Raw genomic sequence first — 27,831 nt, 5'->3', positions numbered from 1 at the left:
CCCTGTGCAGTAGTTATAGCAGCATTATGTAGAAATTGTCATGTTGTGGGATTTGGCGCCCCCCACAGTTTCTTAGTGCAGCACCACTGCCATAAATACAAATCCCAGGTCTGTAAGAGTTTGTCAGACGTAATGTAGGTGCTAACTGCCAGCAAAACTCATGACTGCACATCATAACCTTGTTATGTCTTGAAAAATCATATGTTGCATTCCACTTTTGAAATGACACATATTTGTATAATAAAAGAGTCAGGATTTGTTTCATAAGGGAGAAAGAGAGGGTGTAATTTTCAGGATTTATCAAGATAATAGCACTTTTGTGTGGAGAGACCATATCAGAAACACATGAGTCAAAGTGTACATCTTTTATACATCTTAAAACAGTCTGGAGAGGATCTTTTACATTGGAGCTCAGAACAAATCACATTTTTAACTTTGTGTTATGGGGAAATTGGAATTTTCTCAAGGGTAAAGAAGATTCACACATATGCACTGTATACAGATAAACGTGCAAATTATATATAGCATAGATGTTTACTTTACTCCCGTCTGAATATTGACTAATTCATTTTTTCTTTTAAAGTCAATTAAAGTTGATTAATTCATTTATCAACTTTCTCAACACTTCACGTCGTTCACAATGTATTCAGTAATGTCAAATGTTACTGACACGATATCGTGTGAACTATTCACAATATTATATGAAAAAAGAAATGGATGTTTTCGCCAATTTTCCCTTTGTCGATGTAGAGCATGATGACCAAGCGTGTCCTCTTCTGTATGATGTAGAACAGCGTGGAGCTCTGCACGGCCCCACTGTTATTGATACTGATCTGCCTAATTAGATTCAAGAAGTACAAGTCCCGCCCTTTTCCATTTGGCAAAATTCTGATGTGTTTCCTGGTTAATGTCGTTGTGTTTTTGGAATTTGCATTCGTGTTTTCCAACTTGTTGTTGTATTTCCTGAATTGTCATTGTGTTTTACAACTTGCTGTTGTGATTTGCACCTGTCGGCCGTCAGAAGACACACTTCCCCTATGTGATGTACATTGTCTACAGGCGGATGACAGTAAAGTCGTATCTCTTACAATACTAAGGTGTTCATTTTACACATGTTTTATGTGTCCTATATCTACAGGATGTCTCGATTTATCCATCGTCTCCTGAGCTTCTGTATCCTAGGTACTGTAATTTGTGCAATTCAGTTTCTGTTAATTACATAAAAATATTTACCTATCGTTTTGATTTTTTTAAATAATTTTCTTTTTGCGTTCTGGTCCTCTTGCAGGATACATTTGCTACAGTTCCAGGGCTTGGGATGTTAAGATGCCAAGCAATATGAAAGCATTGTTGGGCTCCTGCCTTGTCATCCCATGCACTTATGACTACTATCAGTATCCACCCCGTAATCCAACTCGTGTTGTTTGGTACCAGTATCGTGATCGTGGTTATCCTTTGGTTTATGATGACCGGTACCCAAACGACGTCATTGGCAAATTTAGGGGAAGAACATTTAGAGTTTCTACCTCATACACCAGGCAATGCAGTCTTCAAATCTACCCAGTGAAATGGTCTGACCACAGGCAGAAGATTTACCCCTGGGTAGATCCAGAGAATGTTGGGAAAAGCACCTATCGATTCTTTGATAAGACTGTGACAATTGAAGTAGTTGGTAAGTTATAATGTTGAGTGTAGAAAAAGATGCACTTGGATGTATTTATATTTCTATCAATAATTCTTCACATTTCTTTCAAGGGCGGGCAGAGAAACCAGAGATCACATTCACCGGCAACATGAAGGTTGGACAGACAGTAACAGTGATGTGCACTGTTTATCACACCTGTCGCACCTTTTCACCCACCCTGACACTCAACATCCCCACGCGAGGCAACCAGCCAACTCATTACTCAACGTCTGATGGCACAACTAAAACGACTTTGACGACCACATTGAACATAAAGAGTGACCTCCAAGTAGTGGAGTGCACTGTCCAACATACAGGCGGTGTCACTGAAAAGGCCTCTCGAACCCTAAAGGCAGAATGTATGTGATGAGTATGCAAGAATAAAACAAAATTTCTCTTATGCAGAATTTTTTTATTTTTACATTTACCATTTTTCTTTCTCAGGCTCCTTTTTACCCTTGACCATCCAACCTACATCCCAAGAATTTCTTGAGGGCCAAGCAAGCAAAGTAACCTGCACTGCCCAGTACACATGCCCAAAGCATCTGCCAGAATTCACATGGAGCTATGGGGGCACGACAGGCCCCACTGAAACCAGAAAAATTGGGGATGCTCTGTGGAGGACTGTCTCCACACTGACATTGACAACATCAGCTAACGACAACGGAAGATATCTGAAATGCAGTGCACTATTCACTGCCAGCCAGAGGCAGGAAGCGGGCATCTACTTGCGTGTAAAGAGTGAGTATAAATAATAATGAAATGAAATTTAGTACTGAAATGTATTTCTTTCTTTCTTTCTTTCTTTCTTTCTGTCTTTCTTTCTTTTTTTTTTAAGGTAAAATTAGTTCATTTCTCAAAATCTATTCACCCTAGTGCAAGACATTGTACCATCAAAATATTTTGAGGCTCCATATTTTACGGCAAAGAAGATACATAATCTCATAGTTTTTCAGCCCACACCTTTGGACCTTACATTGTGATTCAGTCACTGCTTTTATATTCAGCTACCTCCTGCAGCTGTTCTGAATGAAACAGAGTAAAAACACGTTATCTTGCACAAAACGTCAGACTGACACTGTCAGCGACTAACGGCTGAACATCATTAAAACATTTAGCGGCTAAAGATGGAGGTGGTTTTCCAAGACCAAAACAGCCCTAAAAGAACACTGAATATTGTACTTTACTGCATTTATCAGGTAAATACAAACACAATAAATGATTGCTACTATTGCTTTCTATCTGCTGGATGTGTAAATAGACAAGTTTTTTGCTAACATAGCGAAGATATTTGCCAAATCAACCACATAGGCGTCAGTGATTTGTAACTTTGCCTTAAATCACTGGTGGACTCAGGTGGGCAATCTTCCCAGTGCCCACATGTTTGAGAAAGCACAGCAAAACTGCTCTCTTGGATGCTTCTGTGGTAGATCAAACATGATAAAGTGCCGTCTGGGTGTCCTTCCAGTTCTCTATAAATGTGTTATTCTGCACATTGGTGCCCCACTACATACAGCTGGTGCCCTTCTTCTGCTCCTGACCCTCAACATCCTGAGCCCGCAGGTGTTTCAAATGTTCCTCTTTTTTATTTCTTTTTTTTACAGGGAATATGCTCTCCCGCGGTTGGTCCTTCAATACCCCTGGCAGCATCACAGGCATGAGAGGCTCATGTATCATCATTCCTTGCAGTTTCACCTACAGTACCGACCGTCCCACTGGCCTCCGAGTTATATGGTACTTGTACCAGAGCAATGGATACCCAATTGTATTTGACACAAGCCAGAGTGCTGTTGGTGAATTCAGAGACATAACTAGCTTGATTGGATCTGTGGATGGGGGGAATTGTAGTCTTAAGATCCAGAGGCTTGACATGTCACATAACAAGGACAGACTTTACCCCTGGGTAGACAAGAACCCTATTACCTCCTACCACACCGCTGGTCACACATTTTACGACAAAACCACTCAACTTATTGTCTCAGGTGAGTATTGGGATACATTCCTTCTCCCCTTTACTTTAAAAATGCAATTCTGTAAATAACTATCCTTGCTTTGATTTCATAGACCATGCACAGGAACCACAGCTTAGCATGACTGAGATTCCCACAGTGGGAGAGCAGAGCCGAGTGTCCTGCATTGTGCGCCATACGTGTATCACTGCTCCCCCCATCCTGACCCTGAGTGGTATAACTGGAACAGACAGCACCACGGACAGTTTGGTATCTGATGGGATTTGGGAGAGGAAAGTGGATCGAATCTGGACCGTTAAGGAGGAGGACCAGAGTGTGAAGTGTACCGTTCGCTTCCATGGTGGTCAGGAAGCCACAAGTGAGCTCAGGCTGCTTGTTGAATGTGAGTACAATGTGAGACCATGTGTTATTGGAATTAAAATGAAAATACTCCTGTAAGCCTCACTGTCACATTTCTGCTTAGGCCCGCATGAAACAATCAAGATGGTTGAGCGGCCAGGAAATGCAACGGAGGGGGTAGCACAGAGTGTAATTTGTTCTGTTTCCTACAAGTGCAAGAAAAACACACCCACCATTGTGTGGAACTACAAAGACATGCACAGTGTATTTGACGACAAAATGATCTCCAGCAACACTTACCGTGCTGTGTCAAATCTAACCTTTATTGGCTCTCTTGGGGATGACGGTAAATCTTTGAACTGCACTGCCAAGTTTTACAGCGGGGAGACCTCAGACTCTGCAACCATTCATGTAAAACGTAAGTTCTCACCTGACACACAATGGCCGCTTGAAGAAAAAGTTAATCATTTTGTCAAACCCTTACTTGTTTTCTAGCAGATTGTTGGATGAGTGCGTTTTGTCTGTTTAGCTTTAGATATACTGCTAGGCAGATTTTGATGCTGTTTGAAAGGTTCCGGCTAGCTGTTTTTTCCCATTTCAAGTTTTTGTGGTAGCGAATCTAAGCTAACAGGCTGCTGGCTGTAGTTTTCCTTTTAACAGACACATATGTGAATAGCATCAATCTTCTCACATTACCTTCTCCAGAAAGAAAATAAGGATATGTCTCAAAATGTTAAACCTTTGCCCTGCGATAAGAGAATATTTTAACAAGGTTTAATTAATAACTTCTTGCTGTCATTGTTTTCCAGAATATGAGAGACAAGTTGAAGAAATAGATCCTCATGAAAATGACAGTAGGTGTACTTCAGTATTCTCTCAAACCCATCATGCCCTCATGTTATGAGTAACAGGTTTTCTACAGTCATCCCATCATGGCTTGTTTGTCTCTTTACAGAGTTCCACGTTCTGGCTGCTGACGTCCCTTTCAGATTTACCGCCCTGACTCGCTCCTGTGTGGTGATTCCCTGCACCTTCCAATATCCGGAACATGTGCCTCTCACACGTGGCATCTGGTCCAAGAAAACTGGAGGCGTTATCTTCCATAAAGGCCAGAGCCGTGTGCTTGACCATTTCAAGGGCCGCACGAAAATATTAGGAGATCTGTCGAAGGGGAACTGCACTTTAGAGATTGACAACATCAAGTCTTTTGACAATGGACCCTTCTGTTTCCATGCAGAGAGAGGAAATGACAAATACAGATTCAACAATAGCTGTGTATTTATTGTCATGAAAGGTCTTGAATCAATTATTTATCTTCATCTTATTTAAATTTGCCAAACTATGAATCTGTTTGCTTTCTGAATGACATAAGTACTCTGCTTTGTGTTTCACATGCTCAGCTTCCCCAGCAACACCAGTGATGACCCCGGTCCCAACAGAAGTCGATGCTGGCTCAACGATTACTGTCTCGTGTTCTGTGATGCACACGTGTTCATCACATCCTCCCGAGTTCTCGTGGAGTGTCTCCAACGTCACCAGTAAGGTCACGGATACCAGTACTGAACAGGGAATCTGGGAGAGGACCTCCACCATCACTTTCATGGTTACCGGAAGAGACGGGGTCCATAGTCTAACCTGTACTGCCACCTTTTGGCGTGGGAAGCAGCAAGCCAGCTCAGTCGAGCTGACTGTGAAGGGTTAGAGCACAAAATTCAGCTTCATATGTCTTGTTGTTCTATCATACTTGGAGGTGAGTATTTTCTAAAATGTGCCTGCATCACCAGGATCACTGATGTACCAGTTCAGAAGCTCAGCCCCAGTAACCATGCCCGTCTCAGCTCTAGTCCTGATTATAATTATCTTAGCTGCAGTGTTTGGAGTGGTCATCTGCCAGAAAAGGTAGAGTCAATACGAATCAGTTCAGAATGTGTCAATATGGATAATCTAAATGCTATTGAGGCTGCAAGTTGTACGTTGATTTAATAATGAATGTTTTTCTGACATTTATCTTTCTTACAGAAAGCGCTCTGACGACTCACTGAGACCACCTCGACCGGAGAAAAGGTATGTTGTTAAACCTCAATGCATAATAAGTAATGATTACATAATTGATGACTGGGTCCACACTTACATCAAGAAAATGTACATTTATTAATCACAGGGCCACTGTACACAGTTAGATGTGGTGGTCAAGGCTCTATTCTTTAAGGAAGGGTTAGATCCACTGAGCGTTGAGCTTATAATCACTTTAGAGTGTGTAGGCTTTAGTGGCATCTAGCCAAGTAAACCTGAAAGGTCCTCTCTAGGGTCGCTGTCTGGTTTGTCCGTTCTGGGATGCTGTATCAACATGGTGGTACAACAAGGTGAAATCTGGGAAAGTCTTCCCATATGAGCTGACATTGTGTTAGAAGCGGCTGTAAAACGTTGGATACATTTTTTGTCATCACAACCTTGAACCTAAAAATGAGCCACTTAATTCTGGGATGGAACTGATCAACATGTCGAAGTATCCTTGAGCAAGATATTGAACCCCAAAATTGTTCCTGATGTGCAGTTGGCACCTTGTGTGGCAGCCTCTGCCATCATTAAGGGTCCTGCGATGAGCTGGCGACTCACCAAGGGTGTACCCTGGCCTTCACCCATAGAGTTAACTGGAATTGGCCCCAGTAACCCACCGCGACCCCTTGAAAAAAAAAGGGGGGGATAAAAGCGGTAACATCCCTGCAACCCTCACGGAAATTGGGAAGAAAACGAAACGAAACATGATTGTGAAAAGGTTTTTTTTATAGTATTATTATCATCATCCTATTATATTTCACCAAAGACACGCCTTATTCCTGCATACAGGAACTTTAAAAAGTACAAATATTAAACATTACACCGTTCGTAAATCAACAGTAACAAAAGAGAGGCAGCAGGTCAGCAGAATGATAATATAAAAAGTTACATTTGATAACACACAGCTGCTGTATGGGACAATGACAGTGAAACTTAGCCAGTCAGTATTTTATTCTTCACTGAACACATACATCCTTCATTTCCACCAAAAATAAATGTAAATCTGTCTCTGCAATTCAAACTTTCACAGGAGATCATTATGGGACAGATTGTCCAGGTAAGGTTTTCTTAAAAACTTCCTCACGATCAATATGTGAACTGCATGTTTACCCTGTCTTACTTAAACAATGTGTCTTGATCAATATGTCCAGGAGATACCCTGAAGGCAGCGAGAGACCTCCGAGGCCAGAAAAAAGGTTTGTCTACAAACTGCTTGTTTTACCAACTGGACAAATACAGTAGAAGCATCCAATAGTTTTACATTTAATGGCCTTCTTCTTATAGGAGGTCGATCTGGAACAGATTCTCAAGGTACCAGTCTTAACCTTCTGTTTCATGCTGAATGGTGCAAAATACCCGATACAAGTCAAAAATATCAATTTGGGGATTTTTCAAACCCTTGCAGGCGTCAAGACAACATTGTCAGTGTTGGCTATGTGTAAGTGTTGATTAGCGTTCCTCTTCTACATCACACAGCCCTTTATTGTTAAGCACATAAAACTCATATTGTGTGATACCTTCTTCCTTGTACAGGAGAGACAATGGAAACTGCCACCTTCAAACCTCCAAACCAGCCTTCCCATCTCCGAAGGAGTGAGTCTCAGTAACACAGCTGCTTTTTACTGACAAACCACTGTGTTTCATTTAGCCGTACATTAATTATGCGCCTCCTCTTATATGTCTGTCTGATCTAGAAACCGGAGACCTCCCCGCCCTGCCAAGCCTAAGGTTAGTAGTGCTGTGGTGAGTGGGAAAGACCAGATATGATGTAATAAAGTAAGTTAACAATAAACACATTCCAACTGGACGAATGTTACTGTTGAGAACACATTATTTCTGTGAAAATACAATAAACTGGTAATATGATATTGGACTAGTCAGTTTTATAGTTATTGCTAAATTACTGTAAAATGTATCACAGTATTTCCTTGTCATTTACTATTTTAACTGTATGATTACTGCAACTGAGGAGCCAGTAAATTCCTGTAAATGTACAGGATGTATACTACAATAAAACTTTATTATTATATACTTTACATCTTACATTTTTTTTGTGAGAATGTAGTGATTGTTATCAGTGACTGTGTGACTAATATACCAGGCTGCTATGACAAAAACACTTGTGCCTGGTTTCCTTTATTTAGGACGTACAAGGTGTACATGTACGAGTGGCTTTTACTCAACACTTGTTAAATACACTGTGGTCACATGATGGTTTCTTTTTTATGGCTTGAGGTCGATTGTTTCAGTGCACTTATACACTGCCTGCCAGTATCCCATGTAGTTTCTTTTGTTTCAGAAACAGAAACTAGAAAGCTTCAGATTTTGACACTGATTCCAATTTGGTCTTAAATGTGTTGCAGGATGGCGTGTATGGCAACATTTGAGTTCTTCAACATACCTTAGAAACATCATAAGCTCCAAGGACCATGTTGCTGTTGTCATTTTACACACATTATTTACAATACTTGTTTGATTGTTTGTTTGTTAGTCTTGCATTGAAACTAAATATTTTCTTCAAAGAATATATGTATATATCAGCTGTCACTTAGCTGAATGTGTGCACCTGTTAAATAAATATCATAACACTGAAACTCTTTTGCCTGAGTGGTCTGGTGCATTCATACAAACTCAAAGTTTTTATTATTTTCCTTTTAAACACTTGAGAGGGCGATAGCTGTCAAAAGAACAGCTACGAGTCTGCAACTAATCGACAACTATTGTCTTACAGAAACTGTGAAAAACACGAATGACACAGACATCAGACTTCAAGGGTTCAGAAAATGTATTTTTATACACACTATCAAATTATGAGGACGTACAGGTTGTAGTGTAGAAGAGCAAATACGTATAAATACCTTTATACCTTCAACCTTCATGTGTGAGCGTTACCAAAGGAAACACTAGACTTAACTTCGACACATTCAAGGACATCAATTATTTTTGATCTGCTTCTATTTAGCTTCAGTTATACCATGAATATAGGCATAAATGATGCAAATGTGTAAAATGGTAACATGTGATATCAAGAAGTAAGAACTGACTGATGAGGCGCTTTAGGAGCAGTGTTTTCTGTGGGAGAGAGGAGCTTCTGTTGGTGCAGACTTTGGGCTTTTTAACTTCCAAGAACCTACAGTATACAACACAGAAGGAAATGGAAAAAACAAGAAAGCATAATTATCATTCAAAATTTAATTTTACCATCCATACAAAAATGTATATTGTGATCTTTAAATAGGTGCACTCAGCTGCACTCGAAGGATCCACAGACACATGTCGTTCATGTTCCTGCTGCAGGACAAAGGGGCGAACTGGAAGATGCAAAATCACCTCAGAAATTCTTGATGAATGTATAAAATGCCTGTTGTATACATTTGTCCACTAGATGGGATACAGTGCTCATAGTTACTCAAGTCCCTCTACTCTCCTCATATCTCCTCTAGTATCTACTCTATCTGCTGACTCACGGTGGCTACAAGAAGCCCACAACATGATACACCCTCAAAATGTTTTTTTTCTTTTGTCACCAAAAACGACTTGGTTGGGGAAAAAAGTGAAGTGGGCATGTCCCTTTGAGAAATGTAGTCTGCAAGACTGTAGCTGGATGCTTTGTAGAACATAAACAGGCCCTTTATTACCTCACTGACCTGCTGCATCACCACACTCTGCAGCCTCCGCTCATCTGATGCCAACCTCCACCACTCAGGATGACCACCAGACCAGGAGTCACTTATTCAGGACATTAAGTCATAAAATTAAAACAAATTTTTTATGGCTGACAGCCTAAGAGGAATCTTTAATCTTTGACACATTAAAAACTGTAAAACTCTTCTCTAATCCAAATATAATCAAAATCAGAATAAAGCCAATAGTCCAATATCCAAAATGCAGAAGCTGCCTTCTTCCCCCTTTTTTTCTTTTAAATCTTTGATAAAGGTAAACGTTCTCACAACATAACATCACAAATGACTGATCGCTGTGGTGCTGCAGAGATTCCCAGCCAGCAAATCACTTTCTCCAGACTTGAGGGAACATGCTTGTTTGGAACGCATCCCAACAAAAACTAAACATAAAATCATCCTCACTTTTAGATTCCCTCTAAAATCCTGATTTATATTCCAATTAAGATAGTACGTTAACAGCACGTTTGTATATATCCTTTTTCTTTACTTCAGTAACGTAATGTAGGTGCTAACTGCCAGCAAAACTCATGACTGCACATCATAACCTTGTTATGTCTTGAAAAATCACATGTTGCATTACACTTTTGAAATGACACATATTTGTATAATCATGGAGCCAGGATTTGTTTCATAAGGGAGAAAGAGAGGGTGTAATTTTCAGGATTTATTAAGATAATAGCACTTTTGTGTGGAAAGACCATATCAGAAACACATGAGTCAAAGTGTACAGCTTTTATACATCTTAAAACAGTCTGGAGAGGATCTTTTACATTGGAGCTCAGGACAAATCACATTTTTAACTTTGTTTTATGGGGAAATTGGAATTTTCTCAAGGGTAAAGAAGATTCACACATATGCATTCTGGGTCGTCTTTTTAAAAAAATAGAATTTCTGGGTAAACAGATAAACGTGCAAATTATATATAGCATAGATGTTTACTTTACTCCCGTCTGAATATTGACTAATTCATTTTTTCTTTTAAAGTCAATTAAAGTTTAATTTAATTAATTCATTTATCAACTTTCTCAACACTTCACGTCGTTCACAATGTATTCAGTAATGTCAAATGTTACTGACACGATATCGTGTGAACTATTCACAATATTATATGAAAAAAAAATTGATGTTTTCACCAATTTTCCCTTTGTCGATGTCGAGCATAATGACCAAGCATGTCCTCTTCTGTATGATGTAGAACAGCGTGGAGCTCTGCACGGCCCCACTGTTATTGATACTGATCTGCCTAATTAGATTCAAGAAGTACAAGTCCCGCCCTTTTCCATTTGGCAAAATTCTGATGTGTTTCCTGGTTAATGTCCTTGTGTTTTTGGAATTTGCATTCGTGTTTTCCAACTTGTTGTTGTATTTCCTGAATTGTCATTGTGTTTTACAACTTGCTGTTGTGATTTGCACCTGTCGGCCATCAGAAGACACACTTCCCCTATGTGATGTACATTGTCTACAGGCGGATGACAGTAAAGTCGTATCTCTTACAATACTAAGGTGTTCATTTTACACATGTTTTATGTGTCCTATATCTACAGGATGTATCGATTTATCCATCGTCTCCTGAGCTTCTGTATCCTAGGTACTGTAATTTGTGCAATTCAGTTTCTGTTAATTACATAAAAATATTTACCTATTGTTTTGATTTTTTTAAATAATTTTCTTTTTGCGTTCTGGTCCTCTTGCAGGATACATTTGCTACAGTTCCAGGGCTTGGGATGTTAAGATGCCAAGCAATATGAAAGCATTGTTGGGCTCCTGCCTTGTCATCCCATGCACTTATGACTACTATCAGTATCCACCCCGTAATCCAACTCGTGTGGTTTGGTACCAGTATCGTGATCGTGGTTATCCTTTGGTTTATGATGACCGGTACCCAAACGACGTCATTGGCAAATTTAGGGGAAGAACATTTAGAGTTTCTACCTCATACACCAGGCAATGTAGTCTTCAAATCTACCCAGTGAAATGGTCTGACCACAGGCAGAAGATTTACCCCTGGGTAGATCCAGAGAATGTTGGGAAAAGCACCTATCGATTCTTTGATAAGACTGTGACAATTGAAGTAGTTGGTAAGTTATAATGTTGAGTGTAGAAAAAGATGCACTTGGATGTATTTATATTTCTATCAATAATTCTTCACATTTCTTTTCACCGGCAACATGAAGGTTGGACAGACAGTAACAGTGATGTGCACTGTTTATCACACTTGTCGCACCTTTTCACCCACCCTGACACTCAACATCCCCACGCGAGGCAACCAGCCAACTCATTACTCAACGTCTGATGGCACAACTAAAACGACTTTGACGGTATAGATTTTCGTTTATCAAACATATAAACGTGCAAATTATATATAGTCTAGATGTTTACTGAACTCCCTCTGAATGTTGCCTCATTGACTTTTTCTTTTGAAGTCAATTAAAGTTGATTAGTTCTTTTATCAACTTTCTCTTCATGTCATTTATAATGTATTCAGTGATGTCAAATGTTACTGACATGTTACCATGTGAACTATATTACATTAGTACACAATATTATATGACAAAAATCCCTGTTTTTTCACCAATTTTCCCTTTTTCAATGAGCGGTGGTTCTCAATAGGTGGCCAACAGGCCGTATCTGGCCCGCTGGCCTCCTATTTGTGGCCCCCGAACTATTCCTTCACTATGTGTTTTGGTTGGGTCAGCACATGTATACTGGGACCAGTGGCGGTTGTAGCTTTCATGACGCCCTGGGTGATCCTCACCTCCCTCTACCACCCTCTAGCATCGTTGGGACAGAGGGTGTCAACGATACACAGACAGCTGGGTCACTCACTGCTGCTAGCGCAATTTTTAACTTACACTTTCGTTTTTGGAGCAGTTCACATATTGACATTTTGCAGGTTGTAGGAGCTTCTAGATTGCACGAAAATGGATTTTGGATAAGCACAAGAAGCCATTCTCAGGTGCAGAAATAATAAGATAATGCATGACTGAAGTGATTGACGCAATGTTTGAGGGCAAACAAAAAGTAGAAATATTCAACTATGTATTTTAATTTATGTCAAAATGGAAATCACATTCTATTTTAGTTTGTATTTTTGTTGTTGTTTTGAATGAAAAGGACATTTTGTTTCGAATATTACAGTATTATTGCATGTGGCCTGACCGACCTCAATACATGGAACTTTGAGTCATTGAAAAAAAATTAAATACATTAAACAAGTGACACAAATAAATGAATGAATGAATGAATGAATGAATGAATAATTCAAAACAAGATTATTCTGATTTCATGATCAATATACCGGCCCACAACTGCTGTGTATGCCAGCATTTCAGTCATGCACATAAACTAGCCACCTCGCGTGCAGAGATTAATCAAGGATGGATTACTGAATGAGCCTGAATCACCAAAGAGGTCAAGTGGTCCTGAAGCCCAAGTCATTGCGTAAAGTCACTACCTCAAGAAGTCAAAAAGCAAAAGGTTATGAATTGGAACAAATACAGGTATTGCCCTTCTCCAGCTGGCCATCCCAAAAAGGTACCAGAATACAGGAAATCACATCTACCAAATTCAGAATTTTCTGGGGGAGGAGCCACCTTCCTCCATTTGCACACACTTTCTTACAAATGAAGTGGGGGGGTCCTTATGCATCTGTGCCCAGGGGGACAGTAGTTTATAATCCGTCACTGTATTGATACAATTTATGATGTCACGTTATAGTGTGACATTTGTGTCAATAATTGTCTAGCACAGGTGACTCCGCGGTGGTGGGAGGGGGGGCCCAATTCAAATTCTGCTTAGAGCCCCCAAAAGGTTTAGGCCGGCTCTGCATATATATATTAAAAAAAAGTCCTCATTCTTTTGTCGGTCCGTTCCGTACCGCGGTGTCTGAGGCCTAGTACCGTGTTTTCCTGGTGACTGTGTTTCTCCCTGTGTTCCTGCGTTGCTCCAAGTTATCTGGGTTGCCTTCTGGATTGTTCTTTACTATTTTCTGGGCGTCCAGCTGCCTTTTCTTACCATCTTAGGTAAGTTCATCAAAGTTAGCTTTTTATCATTATTCTTCTCCGTGTGTTGCTTGTCTTTATTTGCATTCATCTCAAACTACGAACTGCAAACTTTGAATATGTTCATAGGTACATAAACAGTCGGGGGTTATCGTCGGAGGCTATACCCAGGATAAAACACACCAGAGAGATAGTTGTGTCAAAACGCTCCACTACTTTCGGTTCCCCATTTTGTTCACCGCTCATTGCATGCGCTGAAGATGAAGTCCTTCACTTTTCAGATGAAAGTCAGCTCTTTATAATCAGAGTCACTGTTTTCTTTTAAATACAATATTCTGGAGTGTGGAGTTATTCCAACAAAATGTGTCGCAATCCTTTCTGACATCACTGTAAGATCACTTTACTTTCAAATACTGCGTGCTCTTTGTGGTGATCTTTCCCACCCCACTTGCCTGTTGAAGTCATATGTCAACTTAATTGCAGAACGGCGCTCCGCACACGGTCCTCAAGAAGGTTCTTTCAGTGGAAACGGACGGCTCTGATCAGCCAGACTGCATCAGGTAAGCTCCCAATACTTATACTTGATCATGCCAATTAATAAACAGCTGGATTTGGGATTAATGCAGCTTTACACCTTTATTTATCATCACTGTTGGTCGTAAATATAAGTATATTTCTTCAACGTGTGTAATACTTTTATTGCAATCATCACAAGAATGTATTTTTTACTTTTGGTGAGAACATTTGAATGGATGGTGAGTGTGTGATGTTCTGTTTCAGACCTGTATATCCCTGTTGAGGGCATTAACAATGCCATTATATGCTCTATAAAATAAATGAATGGCTCTTGCATACAAAGATTAGTGTTGCTTGGAGAAGATCTATTTTTACATCGTTTTGCTTCTTATTTACTTGAATTTAAGTTAAACATCCCACAGTGTGTAACATCAACAAAACCTCAGGGGGATATGGACAAAGAGGGGAAGATGATGATTTTCCTTCTGCTCATGGCAGGTAACATAATTACACACTTCAATATCATTCGTACATGCACTCCACTTAAAGGTGCACTGTGTAGTTGTCGGGGAATAAATCTTGATCAAAGAGAAAAATCTGCATTTATTGATTTTTACAAAAAAAATGTTTTATTGATGAACAAACAAAGGACAATACACTTTCATTCAGTTCCTTTGTTTAAATTTGCAGGAACGTAGCTACCTTTATAGCCTCAAACATCATTCTGGGGACCTAATCAAATTCTGAGGACAGCTTGTGCATTCACTTATGGAAATAAATCAAATTAATGTTTTAATTAACTATATTTCAGTGTTTATTCCCTGATTAAAAATGTAAATGTTCCTTTTCTTAGTTTGAATTACATAGTGCCCCTTTAAACAAAACCATCAAACACAACTTCCTAGAGGTACAAACTTTCTCACTTCCATAATTCTCTTTCAGCCATCAGCAGCACTGTGTTTGGTGAAGAGTGGAAGGCCAGTGTTGTGAAAAACCTTGACGCCCTGGTTGGGTCCTGTGTTGTGGTACCCTGTTCGTACACCCTTCCTAAAGAACAAAGGAACTTGGGGCGCACAGGGATCTGGTTTCGTTCAAATCAGCGAAATGAGCGCATTTATTCCGAGGATGAAGAGGACGTTTTGGACAGCTTTAGGGGCCGCACAAAGTTGTTGGGACATTTGTATCAGAACAACTGCACCTTAGAAATCACTGACATCAAAGATCACGACACTGGGTCTTTCTGCCTCCAGATTGAAATAACTTCCACATCTAAGGACTTCACCTTTGCTGACGATTGTGTCGAGTTTAAAATACTCGGTAAGTCACCAGCTTTGCAAAATTTCATAAATCAATGCCAGTTCTATGCCACAATGATTGCCTCTGACTAAATCTCTACCTTTTTTTCTTCCATTATAGCTGATCCTCCAGAACCCATCCTGACTAACCCAAAGACAGCCATTGAAGATCATCCGCACTCTGTCGCCTGCTCTGTCACCCACACCTGCACCTCCCATCCACCTACACTCACATGGAGTATGGGCAAAAAAGATGACATCTCGGAGCTCCACAAAGAAATTAAACCTGGCACGTGGGAGGTGCTGTCCATCCTGACGTTCACTCCTAGAGAGCAGGACGACCACAGTGAGCTCACCTGCACAGCAACCTTCCATGGAGAGGAGAGGAAGTCGTCCTCGAAAACAGTGATGCTTTATGTAAAACGTGAGATCTTTTAACTTTGTTGTTGAATTTTCAGAATGTCCTTTATTTGGAAACATATATGTTGGTTATATTTGTGCAATATAAGGTGAAACAATGCCTTTCATTCTGTCTGTTAGGTACAGAGAACTATAACCACATCATCATACCCACAGTAGTGGGCCTTGGCACTGCTGTGGTCTTTGGATTCTTCTGCATTCTCATGGTGAAAAAATACAAGTGAGTAATGCAGGACTCTGATTTCAAGTGATAGACAGAGCACACCAGAGAGGTGATAAATGTTTTATGAGCCGAAAAAATCATACATACTTGCACATTTCACAACTATGTGCTCCAACATGACATTTTCTTTTTGCTTAAGGAGACGCATCACAGAACTCCAAAGTCGGGATGGCAGGTAAAAATGTTGTAAAGCAAATTATTTTCATAGTGTTTCACTCATTTCCACATGATTTCAGTAATTTTCTGTGGAACCGACTGTCCAGGCTGTCTGGCAAACTTGGTTTTTACAGTTAAATCAAATTTAACCTTTGAAAATGCACTATTTTTATAGTGAAACAAGAACATCTAGCATGTTTATAATTTATCTCACATAATCTGTGTTTTTTCTACAGCAGGAGGCCTACAGGGGACATGTATATGGGTGATTTGTAAGTGTGTTACTAGTATAAAAGTTAATTGTTTGTGTTTACCCAACTGTATAGTGACACAAATTTCAATCGACAGGCCCAATAATGTGAATTCAAAATCCTGTGCTGGGCAGAAAGTCTCTAAACCTCGTTTCCCGTCGCCCAAAAGGTACTCGGCTCACTCCACTTGAGCCAGTCAACTTAATAGAATATAGATATAGTTTATGTTAGTACAGCAGTGTCTAGTTTCATTCTTTATCTCTCTCTTCTTGTTGTTGCTTTTGCTGTGAATGGGACTCAGCCAGCCAAATTCCTGCAATTACAAAGAGGTATTATTGAATCGGTCGTGATTTATTCATGTTTATATATACAAACAGTAAAGCGACACTGTCAGCATCTATGTCCATAATCTCTCACAGGACCTTGATGACGGTGACGACTGCACGACGCACATCTATGGAAACCTCTGAGACAAAGTTTTCCAAATAGAGCTGGGATCACAGCAAACAGACCTGTCGACAATCATAATGACGTATCATATGTATTCAGCGCTTCTGGCGGTCGCAGTCTTGTAATATACACTTCTGCTGCATTCGTCTCTCCTGTCAAGCAACATATAAATATTTCTGTCTGTCTTGATAATTTCATCATATTGTTACAATCAACTGTTTTTATGAAATGTATTTCTGAATGTCTACAATTGTAAAAACTTCTGCACAGCAGTATTAGTGTGTGTGTGTGTGTGTGGGCTTCTGATAAAGGTGGTAAAATCTCTTCATGAGCGTTCAGCACCGAAGGTAAGTCATTCTAATATTTAATGAGAACAGGTTATAAATGAGCATTTTCTTTTTCCCCATTTCACACGTAGAATATTTTTTGTTTGTATGCTGAAAAGAAGTGAATTTAAAATTAATTCATTGAAAAAGACTAATTTGATATCAAAGCTTCTTCAAAGTTGTTTCTGGGAAATAGCAACACAGACATTGTTTATTTATCAGACATCATTTAAGTAGGAAACAGCTCTTGCACACAATTCTAATTCGATTTGTTCTAATTCCTGTTGAGAAATAATCCAACATATGGAGAAAACAGGCAGAAATGTCATTATTTAGACTGAGCTAGTTTTACTACAATAACAAGGAATTATCTCAGTCAATTGACAAAATATCTGTTTTAGATTCAATGAAACAATGTTTGTTTTTAAACTTTCCTCCTGTGCTTTAATATGTACCGCATCATGTCATTTGCAGGTATATTATGTACTGTTGTTCTGCAACTCTGACATTGCTGTATAGTCTTCCATTGCTTCCATTTTCATTATTTAGTCAAAAACTTGTTTTTCTTCTTGGTCCTCCAGTTGATTGTTTGAGCTTCACTGTTTAGAAAGATGTATATACAGAATTTGACATTAAAACGCTGTCTTCACATTCACTGTTGAAAGTGGAAATGGTTCTGTGATTTATTTATTTTTTTTTGAGATTTTTACAGGCGGGTCTACAGCAGATCCCAGGTCTGTAAGAGTTTGTCAGACGTAATGTAGGTGCTAACTGCCAGCAAAACTCATGACTGCACATCATAACCTTGTTATGTCTTGAAAAATCACATGTTGCATTACACTTTTGAAATGACACATATTTGTATAATCATAGAGTCAGGATTTGTTTCATAAGGGAGGGTGTAATTTTCAGGATTTATCAAGATAACAGTACTTTTGGGTGGAAAGACCATATCAGAAACACATGAGTCGACATGTCGACCCAACGACATTTTAGTCGTCCCAGTATTCACACGACATAAATAGTTAAAAGTACAAGTAAAAAGTACAAGGCAGTAGTGCAACGTAAAAAAACAAAATAGATAAATATGTACGGTATCTTTGTATAAAATACAATGATTGTTTTTTTCAGTTATTGCACATTGTCGGTGGTGTGTGTGTGTGTGCGCGCGCGCGTGTTAGTGTCAGTGCCCGTTTGTGTTCAGTGCAGTGATGGCTTGTGGAAAGAAGCTGTTTCTGAGTCTGTTAGTTCTGTTGGTTGTTGGTCTGTTGGTTCTGATGGACCTGTAGCGCCTGCCAGAGGGTAACAGGTCGAACAGGATGGGTGTTGTCTCTTGTGATTGCCTAAGCGGGATGTGGAAATGTTTTTGAGGGAAGGGAGGGGTATGATCCTCCGGCTGTCTTGACCACTCTCTGTAGCCTGTTCCTATCTGCCTCAGTGCAGTAGGAGAATCACACCGTGATGCAGTAGATTAAGATGCTCTCGCTGGTAGAGCAGTAGAAAGTCACCAGCAGCTTCTCTCTGGGTTGTCTTTTTTAAAGTAGAATTCCTGAGTATACATTTTTCTTATAACGCGCACCTTATAGATGTTTACTTTACTCCCGTCTGAATGTTGTCTCATTCATTTTTTCTTTTAAAGTCAATTAAAGTTGATTAATTCATTCATCAACTTTCTTAACACTTCATGTCATTTATAATGTATTCAGTAATGTCAAGTGTTACTGACACGTTACAATGTCAAATATATTACATTAGTACACAATTTTATATGAAAAACCCTGTTTTTTCACCAATTTTCCCTTTGTCGATGTAGAGTGTGATGACCAAGCACGTCTTCTTCTGTACGATGTAGGTCAGCGTGGAGCTCTGCACGGCCCCACTGTTATTGACATTGATCTGCCCAATTAGATTCAACAAGTACAAGTCCCGCCCTTTCCCATTTGGAAAAATGCTGATGTGTTTCCTGGTTAATGTCGTTGTGTTTTTGGGATTTACAATCGTGTTTTCTTCTGACTTGCGGTTGTGTTTTCTGACTTCCGGTTGTGTTACCTGACATGTCGTTGTGTTTTCCGACTTCCGGTTGTGTTATCTGATTTGACGTTGTGTTTACGACTTGCGGTTGTGATTTGCACCCGTCGGCCATCAGAAGACACACTTCATGTATGTGCTGGACATTGTCTACAGGCGGATGACAGTAAAGTCGTATCTCTTACAATACTAAGGTGTTAATTTTACACATGTTTTATGTGTCTACAGAATGTCTCGATTTATCCATTGTCTCCTGAGCTTCTGTATCCTAGGTACTGTAATTTTGTGCAATTCAGTTTCTGTTAATTACATATAAATATTTACCTATTGTTTTGATTTTTTTAAATAATTTTCTTTTTGCGTTCTGGTCCTCTTGCAGGATACATTTGCTACAGTTCCAGGGCTTGGCATGTTGAGATGCCAAGCAATATGAAAGCATTGTTGGGCTCCTGCCTTGTCATCCCATGCACTTATGACTACTATCAGTATCCACCCCGTAATCCAACTCGTGTGGTTTGGTACCAGTATCGTGATCGTGGTTATCCTTTGGTTTATGATGACCGGTACCCAAACGACGTCATTGGCGAATTTAGGGGAAGAACATTTAGAGTTTCTACCTCATACACCAGGCAATGCAGTCTTCAAATCTACCCAGTGAAATGGTCTGACCACAGACAGAAGATTTACCCCTGGGTAGATCCAGAGAATGTTGGGAGAAGTACCTATCGATTCTTTGATAAGACTGTGACAATTGAAGTAGTTGGTAAGTTATAATGTTGAGTGTAGAAAAAGATGCACTTGGATGTATTTTAATTTCTATCAATAATTCTTCACATTTCTTTCAAGGGCGGGCAGAGAAACCAGAGATTACGTTCACCGGCAACATGAAGGTTGGACAGACAGTAACAGTGATGTGCACTGTTTATCACACCTGTCGCACCTTTTCACCCACCCTGAGACTCAGCATCCCCACGCGAGGCAACCAGCCAACTCATTACTCAACGTCTGATGGCACAACTAAAACGACTTTGACGACCACATTGAACATAAAGAGTGACCTCCAAGTAGTGGAGTGCACTGTCCATCATACAGGCGGTGTTACTGAAAAGGCCTCTCGAACCCTAAAGGCAGAATGTATGTGATGAGTATGCAAGAATAAAACAAATTTTCTCTTGTGCAGAATTTTTTTGTTTTTACATTTACCATTTTTTTTTCTCAGGCTCCTTTTTACCCTTGACCATCCAACCTACATCCCAAGAATTTCTTGAGGGCCAAGCAAGCAAAGTAACCTGCACTGCCCAGTACACATGCCCAAAGCATCTGCCAGAATTCACATGGAGCTATGGGGACACGACAGGCCCCACTGAAACCAGAAAAATTGGGGATACTCTGTGGAGGACTGTCTCCACACTGACACTGACAACATCAGCTAACGACAACGGAAGATATATGAAATGCAGTGCACAATTCACTGCCAGCCAGAGGCAGGAAGCGGGCATCTACCTGCGTGTAAAGAGTGAGTATAAATAATAATGACATGAAATTTAGTACTGAAATGTATTTCTTTCTTTCTTTCTTTCTTTCCTCCAAAGGAAAATTAGCTAATTTTTTCTCAGAATCTATTCACACAGCCACAGTCTGCAGCCGTCCTGAATGAAACAGAGTAAAAACACGTTATCTTGCACAAAACGTCACAACTGAACATCATTAAAACATTTAGCGGCTAAAGATGGAGGTGGTTTTCCAAGACCAAAACACCCCTAAAAGAACACTGAATATTGTACTTTACTGCATTTATCTGGTAAATACAAACACAATAAATGGTTGCTACTATTGCTTACTATCTGCTGGATGTGTAAATAGACAAGTTATTTGCTAACATAGCTAAGATATTTGCCAAATCAACCACATATGCGTCAGTGATTTGTAACTTTGCCTTAAATCACTGGTGGACTCAGGTGGGCAATCTTCCCAGTGCCCGCATGTTTGAGAAAGCACAGCAAAATTGCTCTCTTGGATGCTTCTGTGGTAGATCAAACATGATAAAGTGCCGTCTGGGTGTCCTTCCAGTTCTCTATAAATGTGTTATTCTGCACATTGGTGCCCCACTACATACAGCTGGTGCCCTTCTTCTGCTCCTGACCCTCAACATCCTGAGCCCGCAACTGTTTCAAATGTTCCTTTTTTTTATTTCTTTTTTTTACAGGGAATATGCTCTCCCGCGGTTGGTCCTTCAATACCCCTGGCAGCATCACAGGCATGAGAGGCTCATGTATCATCATTCCTTGCAGTTTCACCTACAGTACCGACCGTCCCACTGGCCTCCGAGTTATATGGTACTTGTACCAGAGCAATGGATACCCACCTGTATTTGACACAAGCCAGAGTGCCGTTGGTGAATTCAGAGACATAACTAGCTTGATTGGATCTGTGGATGGGGGGAATTGTAGTCTTAAGATCCAGAGGCTTGACATGTCACATAACAAGGACAGACTTTACCCCTGGGTAGACAAGAACCCTATTACCTCCTACCACACCGCTGGTCACACATTTTACGACAAAACCACTCAACTTATTGTCTCAGGTGAGTATTGCGATACATTCCTTCTCTCCTTTACTTAAAAAATGCAATTCTGTAAATAACTATCCTTGCTTTGATTTCATAGACCATGCACAGGAACCACAGCTTAGCATGACTGAGATTCCCACAGTGGGAGAGCAGAGCCGAGTGTCCTGCATTGTGCGCCATACATGTATCACTGCTCCCCCCATCCTGACCCTGAGTGGTATAACTGGAACAGACAGCACCACGGACAGTTTGGTATTTGATGGGATTTGGGAGAGGAAAGTGGATCGAATCTGGACCGTTAAGGAGGAGGACCAGAGTGTGAAGTGTACCGTTCGCTTCCATGGTGGTCAGGAAGCCACAAGTGAGCTCAGGCTGCATGTTGAATGTGAGTACAATGTGAGACCATGTGTTATTGGAATTAAAATGAAAATACTCCTGTAAGCCTCACTGTCACATTTCTGCTTAGGCCCGCATGAAACAATCAAGATGGTTGAGCGGCCAGGAAATGCAACGGAGGGGGTAGCACAGAGTGTAATTTGTTCTGTTTCCTACAAGTGCAAGAAAAACACACCCACCATTGTGTGGAACTACAAAGACATGCACAGTGTATTTGACGACAAAATGATCTCCAGCAACACTTACCGTGCTGTGTCAAATCTAACCTTTATTGGCTCTCTTGGGGATGACGGTAAATCTTTGAACTGCACTGCCAAGTTTTACAGCGGGGAGACCTCAGACTCTGCAACCATTCATGTAAAACGTAAGTTCTCACCTGACACACAATGGCCGCTTGAAGAAAAAGTTAATCATTTTGTCAAACCCTTACTTGTTTTCTAGCAGAATTTTGGATGAGAAGAAAACCCCCATAGTTTCTGAGTGTGTGTTGTCTGTTTAGCTTCAGCTATACTGCTAGGCAGATTTTAGTTTTTGTGGTAGCTAATCTAAGCTAACAGGCTGCTGGCTGTAGTTTTCCTTTTAACAGACAGATATGTGAAAAGTATCAATCTTCTCACATTACCTTCTGCCAGAAAGAAAATAAGGATGTGTCTCAAAATGTCAAACCTTTGCCCTGCGATAAGAGAATATTTCACACCACTTAGTGATGCCTCGTCCAGCTCAGTCGTCTCCTGGATCCACTCACTTTACAGATAACTTGTATCAGACTTTCTGTTAATGTAACTTGTCAACTGTGATTTGTTGATATTTTCTGTACACGCGCCATCTATTGCATGTCTGTCCGTCCTGACAGAGGGATCCCTCCTCTGTGGCTCTTCCTGAGGTTTCTTCCCTGTTAAAAGGTTTTTTTTTCAATCAACGTGAAGTTTTTCCTCACTCGAATCAAGGGTCTAAGGACAGAGGATGTTGTTCACTGTACAGATTGTAAAGCCTGTTGAGGCAATGTGATTTTGATTTTGGGCTATATAAATGAAATTGATTTGATTTTATTTGGTTTGATTTCAACAAGGTTTAATTAATAACTTCTTGCTGTCATTTTTTCCAGAATATGAGAGAAAAGTTGAAGAAATAGATCCTCATGAAAATGACAGTAGGTGTACTTCAGTATTCTCTCAAACCCATCATGCCCTCATGTTATGAGTAACAGGTTTTCTACAGTCATCCCATCATGGCTTGTTTGTCTCTTTACAGAGTTCCACGTTCTGGCTGCTGACGTCCCTTTCAGATTTACCGCCCTGACTCGCTCCTGTGTGGTGATTCCCTGCACCTTCCAATATCCGGAACATGTGCCTCTCACACGTGGCATCTGGTCCAAGAAAACTGGAGGCGTTATCTTCCATAAAGGCCAGAGCCGTGTGCTTGACCATTTCAAGGGCCGCACGAAAATATTAGGAGATCTGTCGAAGGGGAACTGCACTTTAGAGATTGACAACATCAAGTCTTTTGACAATGGACCCTTCTGTTTCCATGCAGAGAGAGGAAATGACAAATACAGATTCAACAATAGCTGCGTATTTATTGTCATGAAAGGTCTTGAATCAATTATTTATCTTATTTAAATTTGCCAAACTATGAATCTGTTTGCTTTCTGAATGACATAAGTACTCTGCTTTGTGTTTCACATGCTCAGCTTCCCCAGCAACACCAGTGATGACCCCGGTCCCAACAGAAGTCGATGCTGGCTCAACGATTACTGTCTCGTGTTCTGTGATGCACACGTGTTCATCACATCCTCCCGAGTTCTCGTGGAGTGTCTCCAACGTCACCAGTAAGGTCACGGATACCAGTACTGAACAGGGAATCTGGGAGAGGACCTCCACCATCACTTTCATGGTTACCGGAAGAGACGGGGTCCATAGTCTAACCTGTACTGCCACCTTTTGGCGTGGGAAGCAGCAAGCCAGCTCAGTCGAGCTGACTGTGAAGGGTTAGAGCACAAAATTCAGCTTCATATGTCTTGTTGTTCTATCATACTTGGAGGTGAGTATTTTCTAAAATGTGCCTGCATCACCAGGATCACTGATGTACCAGTTCAGAAGCTCAGCCCCAGTAACCATGCCCGTCTCAGCTCTAGTCCTGATTATAATCATCTTAGCTGCAGTGTTTGGAGTGGTCATCTGCCGGAAAAGGTAGAGTCAATATGAGTCAGTTCAGAATGTGTCAATATGGATAATCTAAATGCTATTGATGCTGCAAGTTGTACGTTGATTTAATAATGAATGTTTTTCTGGCATTTATCTTTCTTACAGAAAGCGCTCTGGCGACTCACTGAGACCACCTCGACCGGAGAAAAGGTATGTTGTTAAACCTCAGTGCATAATAAGTAATGATTACATAATTGATGACTGGGTCCACACTTACATCAAGAAAATGTACATTTATTAATCACAGGGCCACTGTATACAGTTAGATGTGGTGGTCAAGGCTCTATTCTTTAAGGAAGGGTTAGATCCATTGAGCACTGAGCTTATAATCAGAGAAATTATCTCACTTTAGAGATCCAGTGTGTAGACTTTGGTGGCATCTAGCCAAGTGAACCTGAAAGGTCCTCTCTAGAGTTGCTGTCTGGTTTTTCCATTCTGGGCTGCTGTATCAACATGGTGGTACAACAGGGTGAAGTCTGTGAAAGATGACCAAGCCCCCAGGAACAACACCTGGTGGTCAAATTGACTAAGTGGCCAAAACTGTGTAATTAAAATTAAACTGGCCAAAAAAGACTTCTCCCCGTATGAGCTGACATTGTGTTAGAAGCGGCTGAAAAACATTGGATCAATTTTTTAACATTACAACCCTGAACCTGAAATGAGCCACTCTATTCTGTAGTCAGCACTCCCTATGGGCTGCACTATGTAGAAGCTACATAAAACATTCGAATCATTGTATATGGAGGAGGTAGAACTTTTTTGCTTAATGCGCCTCTGAACAGCTTTCATAGGAATGAACGGGGCTCCACCTCCAAACCTACTGTTTAAGCGTCCAACAGTTTTACATTTAATTGTCTTTCTTCTTATAGGAGGTCGATCTGGAACAGATTCTCAAGGTACCAGTCTCAACCGTCTGTTTTATGTTAAATGGTGCAAATAACCCGATACAAGTCAAAAATATTAATTTTTGGATTTTTCGAACCCTTGCAGGCGTCAAGACAACATTGTCAGTGTTGGCTATGTGTAAGTGTTGATCAGCGTACCTCTTCTACATCACACAGCCCTTTATTGTTAAGCACATAAAACTCATATTGTGTGATACCTTCCTCCTTCTACAGGAAAGACACTAACCTCCAAACCAGCCTTCCCATCTCCGAAGGAGTGAGTCTCAGTAACACAGCTGCTTTTTACTGACTAACCACTGTGTTTCATTTGGCCGTACATTAATTATCCACCTCCTCTTATATGTCTGTCTGATCTAGAAACCGGAGACCTCCCCGCCCTGCCAAGCCTAAGGTTAGTAGTGCTGTGGTGAGTGGGAGAGACCAGATGTGATGTCATAAAGTAGGTTATCAATAAACACATTCCAACTGGACTAATGTTACTGTTGATTAATTTGGCATTGGTCATGTTCTTCTCCTCCTAAACACACGATGGACCACCAAACAATTTACCAGGTTAATAATAGCAAGCTCTGTAAAATAAACATTATTTTAATTTTACAGGAAATTAGTAGTTGTAATAAGTAATTGTTGCAGTAAATTCACAGTAGTATGAAGTAATTGCTTTAAGCAATATAGAGGCCTATCCAAGTAATGTATTGTGTTTTTACAGTAACCGCGACACAATATTTCTGTGAAAATACAATAAACTCCTAATATGATATTGGACTAGTCAGTTTTACAGTTATTGCTAAATTACTGTATAGTCTATCACAGTATTTCCTTGTCATTTACTATTTTAACTGTATGATTACTGCAACTGAGGAGCCAGTAAATTCCCGTAAATGTACAGGATGTATACTACAATAAAACTTTATTATTATTATATACTTTACATCTTACATTTATTATGAGAATGTAGTGATTGTTATCAGTGACTGTGTGACTAATATACCAGGCTGCTATGACAAAAACACTTGTGCCTGGTTTTCTTTATTTAGGACGTACAAGGTGTACATGTACGAGTGGCTTTTACTCAACACTTGTTAAATACACTGTGGTCACGTGATGTTTTCTTTTTTATGGCTTGAGGACGATTGTTTCAATGCACTTATACCCTGCCTGCCAGTATCCCATGTAGTTTCTTTTGTTTCAGAAACAGAAACTAGAAAGCTTCAGATTTTGAGACTGACTCTAGTTTGTTCTTACTCTCGGTCTCACTCTCCACCAACTCTCCAGTCTCAACCTCCACATCACGGACCATCTGGCCATCACCATGGACTTTATCACCCCCGTCCTTCCCCCAAAGCTCAAACGCAACATAACCTTCCGTAACATCAAGTCCATCAACCCCTCAGCTTTCTCTGACTTGCTGGTCAACACTCTGTCCGCATCCACCCCCCCTCCAACTATATGCCCCTCTGACCTGGTCTCATACTACAACAACACATTATCCCTCTGTCTTGATAAACTGGCTCCCCTAAAATCTAAAACTGTCACATTCACTCACACAGCTCCCTGGTACACTCCTGAACTCCGTCAAATGAAAACCCGTAAACGTCAGCTTGAGCGACAATACAAGAAAACCACTCTCACAGTTCATCTCCATGCCTACACAGACCACCTTTCAGACTACAAAAATGCCCTCAACTCTGCCCGGTCCACCTACTAGAAGGAAATCTTCTATGGCTCATCATCCAAGGTTCTCAACAAACTTCAGTACATTCAAAACTCGGCTGCCCGCCTCCTCACCCACACCCGCTCCCACGAACACATCACCCCTGTTCTGCAAAACTTTGTCCCACATCAAATCAACTTCAAGCTCCTCCTCCTCACCCACAAAGCCCTCCATAACCAGGCCCCTTCCTACCCCACAGACTTGCTCCACCAACACACTCCCTCCCGCAACCTCCGATCATCCGATGCAAACCTCCTCGCACACCCGCTCAGGACCAAGAATCGCACCTGGGGCGACAGAGCCTTCTCCATAGCCGCCCTCTCCCTCTTGAACGCCCTCCCCAAACACATCCGTGACTGTTCTCACCCATCCACCTTCAAATCACTACTCAAGACCCACCTTTTTAAATCTGCTTTTTACCTGCAACAATAGCTGTTTTTCTCTGTGCCCCCCATCAGTTTTCGTAATCACTAACACATAGTTATTTGCACATTGTTTGTTTGTCCCTCTATGTACTTTTCATTTATTTCTCTTTCTTTCTCTTTGCACTGAGCACTCATGTACTTTTCCTCTGTATTTGGTTTTATGTAAAGCGTCTTTGAGAGCTGTAAAAGCGCTGTATAAATAAAATGTATCATTATTA

At 40.4% G+C, this 27,831-nt stretch overlaps 4 protein-coding genes across 13 annotated transcripts in view; all 4 read left to right on the top strand.

The window, feature by feature from the left end:
* Positions 1-18,031, top strand: part of LOC115567107 (myeloid cell surface antigen CD33-like) — a 23,101-nt gene extending 5,070 nt beyond the window's left edge. For all 3 annotated transcript variants that reach the window (XR_003981136.1, XR_003981138.1, XR_003981137.1), the window contains one exon: positions 17,138-18,031. The gene's annotated coding sequence lies outside the window, so the exon portion shown is untranslated. The remainder of the gene's footprint in view (positions 1-17,137) is intronic.
* LOC115567086 (uncharacterized) overlaps positions 1-27,831 on the top strand; it is a 28,921-nt gene that overhangs the window by 794 nt on the left and 296 nt on the right. Inside the window, exons 1-19 of one of the 5 annotated variants that reach the window (XM_030393320.1) lie at positions 985-1,182; positions 1,289-1,672; positions 1,756-2,043; positions 2,129-2,425; positions 3,289-3,666; positions 3,749-4,036; positions 4,118-4,411; positions 4,803-4,847; positions 4,949-5,287; positions 5,394-5,690; positions 5,778-5,892; positions 6,013-6,057; positions 7,082-7,108; positions 7,203-7,247; positions 7,336-7,362; positions 7,457-7,489; positions 7,585-7,644; positions 7,746-7,827; positions 8,415-8,645. In XM_030393320.1, coding sequence (XP_030249180.1) covers positions 1,113-1,182; positions 1,289-1,672; positions 1,756-2,043; positions 2,129-2,425; positions 3,289-3,666; positions 3,749-4,036; positions 4,118-4,411; positions 4,803-4,847; positions 4,949-5,287; positions 5,394-5,690; positions 5,778-5,892; positions 6,013-6,057; positions 7,082-7,108; positions 7,203-7,247; positions 7,336-7,362; positions 7,457-7,489; positions 7,585-7,644; positions 7,746-7,818 — 3,105 coding nt within the window. In that variant the 5' untranslated portion in view covers positions 985-1,112 and the 3' untranslated portion in view covers positions 7,819-7,827; positions 8,415-8,645. Of the gene's footprint in view, positions 1-984; positions 1,183-1,288; positions 1,673-1,755; positions 2,044-2,128; positions 2,426-3,288; positions 3,667-3,748; positions 4,037-4,117; positions 4,412-4,802; positions 4,848-4,948; positions 5,288-5,393; positions 5,691-5,777; positions 5,893-6,012; positions 6,058-7,081; positions 7,109-7,202; positions 7,248-7,335; positions 7,363-7,456; positions 7,490-7,584; positions 7,645-7,745; positions 7,859-8,414; positions 8,646-27,831 lie in introns of those variants that run through there. The other 4 variants (XM_030393323.1, XM_030393322.1, XM_030393321.1 and 1 more) reach the window with 4 other exon arrangements.
* LOC115567089 (uncharacterized) lies at positions 11,265-27,831 on the top strand. Of its 2 annotated transcripts, XM_030393328.1 has the most exons (18): positions 19,316-19,532; positions 19,629-19,672; positions 19,780-20,163; positions 20,247-20,534; positions 20,620-20,916; positions 21,607-21,984; positions 22,067-22,354; positions 22,436-22,729; positions 23,471-23,515; positions 23,617-23,955; positions 24,056-24,352; positions 24,440-24,554; positions 24,675-24,719; positions 25,439-25,465; positions 25,560-25,592; positions 25,688-25,730; positions 25,832-25,865; positions 26,750-27,831. In XM_030393328.1, exons 2-17 carry the CDS (start codon positions 19,630-19,632, stop codon positions 25,862-25,864), a joined length of 2,949 nt encoding a protein of 982 aa, XP_030249188.1. In that variant the 5' UTR covers positions 19,316-19,532; position 19,629; the 3' UTR covers position 25,865; positions 26,750-27,831. The 2 variants fall into 2 exon arrangements, with proteins under 2 accessions (XP_030249186.1, XP_030249188.1); XM_030393326.1 differs by lacking the exons at positions 19,316-19,532; positions 19,629-19,672 and adding an exon at positions 11,265-11,322.
* LOC115567109 (myeloid cell surface antigen CD33-like) lies at positions 13,599-18,031 on the top strand. Of its 3 annotated transcripts, none has more exons than XM_030393364.1 (11): positions 13,599-13,756; positions 14,219-14,295; positions 14,674-14,749; positions 15,194-15,568; positions 15,668-15,970; positions 16,087-16,186; positions 16,329-16,364; positions 16,585-16,617; positions 16,694-16,765; positions 16,898-16,925; positions 17,016-18,031. In XM_030393364.1, exons 3-11 carry the CDS (start codon positions 14,704-14,706, stop codon positions 17,064-17,066), a joined length of 1,044 nt encoding a protein of 347 aa, XP_030249224.1. In that variant the 5' UTR covers positions 13,599-13,756; positions 14,219-14,295; positions 14,674-14,703; the 3' UTR covers positions 17,067-18,031. The 3 variants fall into 3 exon arrangements, with proteins under 3 accessions (XP_030249224.1, XP_030249222.1, XP_030249223.1); XM_030393362.1 differs by having other exon boundaries at positions 16,582-16,617; XM_030393363.1 differs by having other exon boundaries at positions 13,601-13,756; positions 14,659-14,749; positions 16,582-16,617.

This window comes from Sparus aurata, chromosome 17, assembly GCF_900880675.1.
Source record: "Sparus aurata chromosome 17, fSpaAur1.1, whole genome shotgun sequence".
Classification (NCBI taxonomy): Eukaryota; Metazoa; Chordata; class Actinopteri; order Spariformes; family Sparidae; genus Sparus; species Sparus aurata.
The sequence above is the reverse complement of the archived record's forward strand: the minus strand, read 5'-3'. Positions and strand labels throughout refer to the sequence as shown.

Bases quoted from the DNA above. Each gene is read 5' to 3' on its own strand.
- LOC115567089 (XM_030393326.1), top strand. From the start codon at position 11,280: ATGTATCGATTTATCCATCGTCTCCTGAGCTTCTGTATCCTAG. The intron at 23,516-23,616 runs GTAGGTGTACTT...GTCTCTTTACAG, and splicing joins AGATCCTCATGAAAATGACA to AGTTCCACGTTCTGGCTGCT. The intron at 24,720-25,438 runs GTATGTTGTTAA...TTCTTCTTATAG, and splicing joins CCACCTCGACCGGAGAAAAG to GAGGTCGATCTGGAACAGAT.
- LOC115567109 (XM_030393362.1), top strand. From the start codon at position 14,704: ATGGACAAAGAGGGGAAGATGATGATTTTCCTTCTGCTCATGGCAG. The intron at 14,750-15,193 runs GTAACATAATTA...ATTCTCTTTCAG, and splicing joins TTTCCTTCTGCTCATGGCAG to CCATCAGCAGCACTGTGTTT. The intron at 15,569-15,667 runs GTAAGTCACCAG...CTTCCATTATAG, and splicing joins TGTCGAGTTTAAAATACTCG to CTGATCCTCCAGAACCCATC.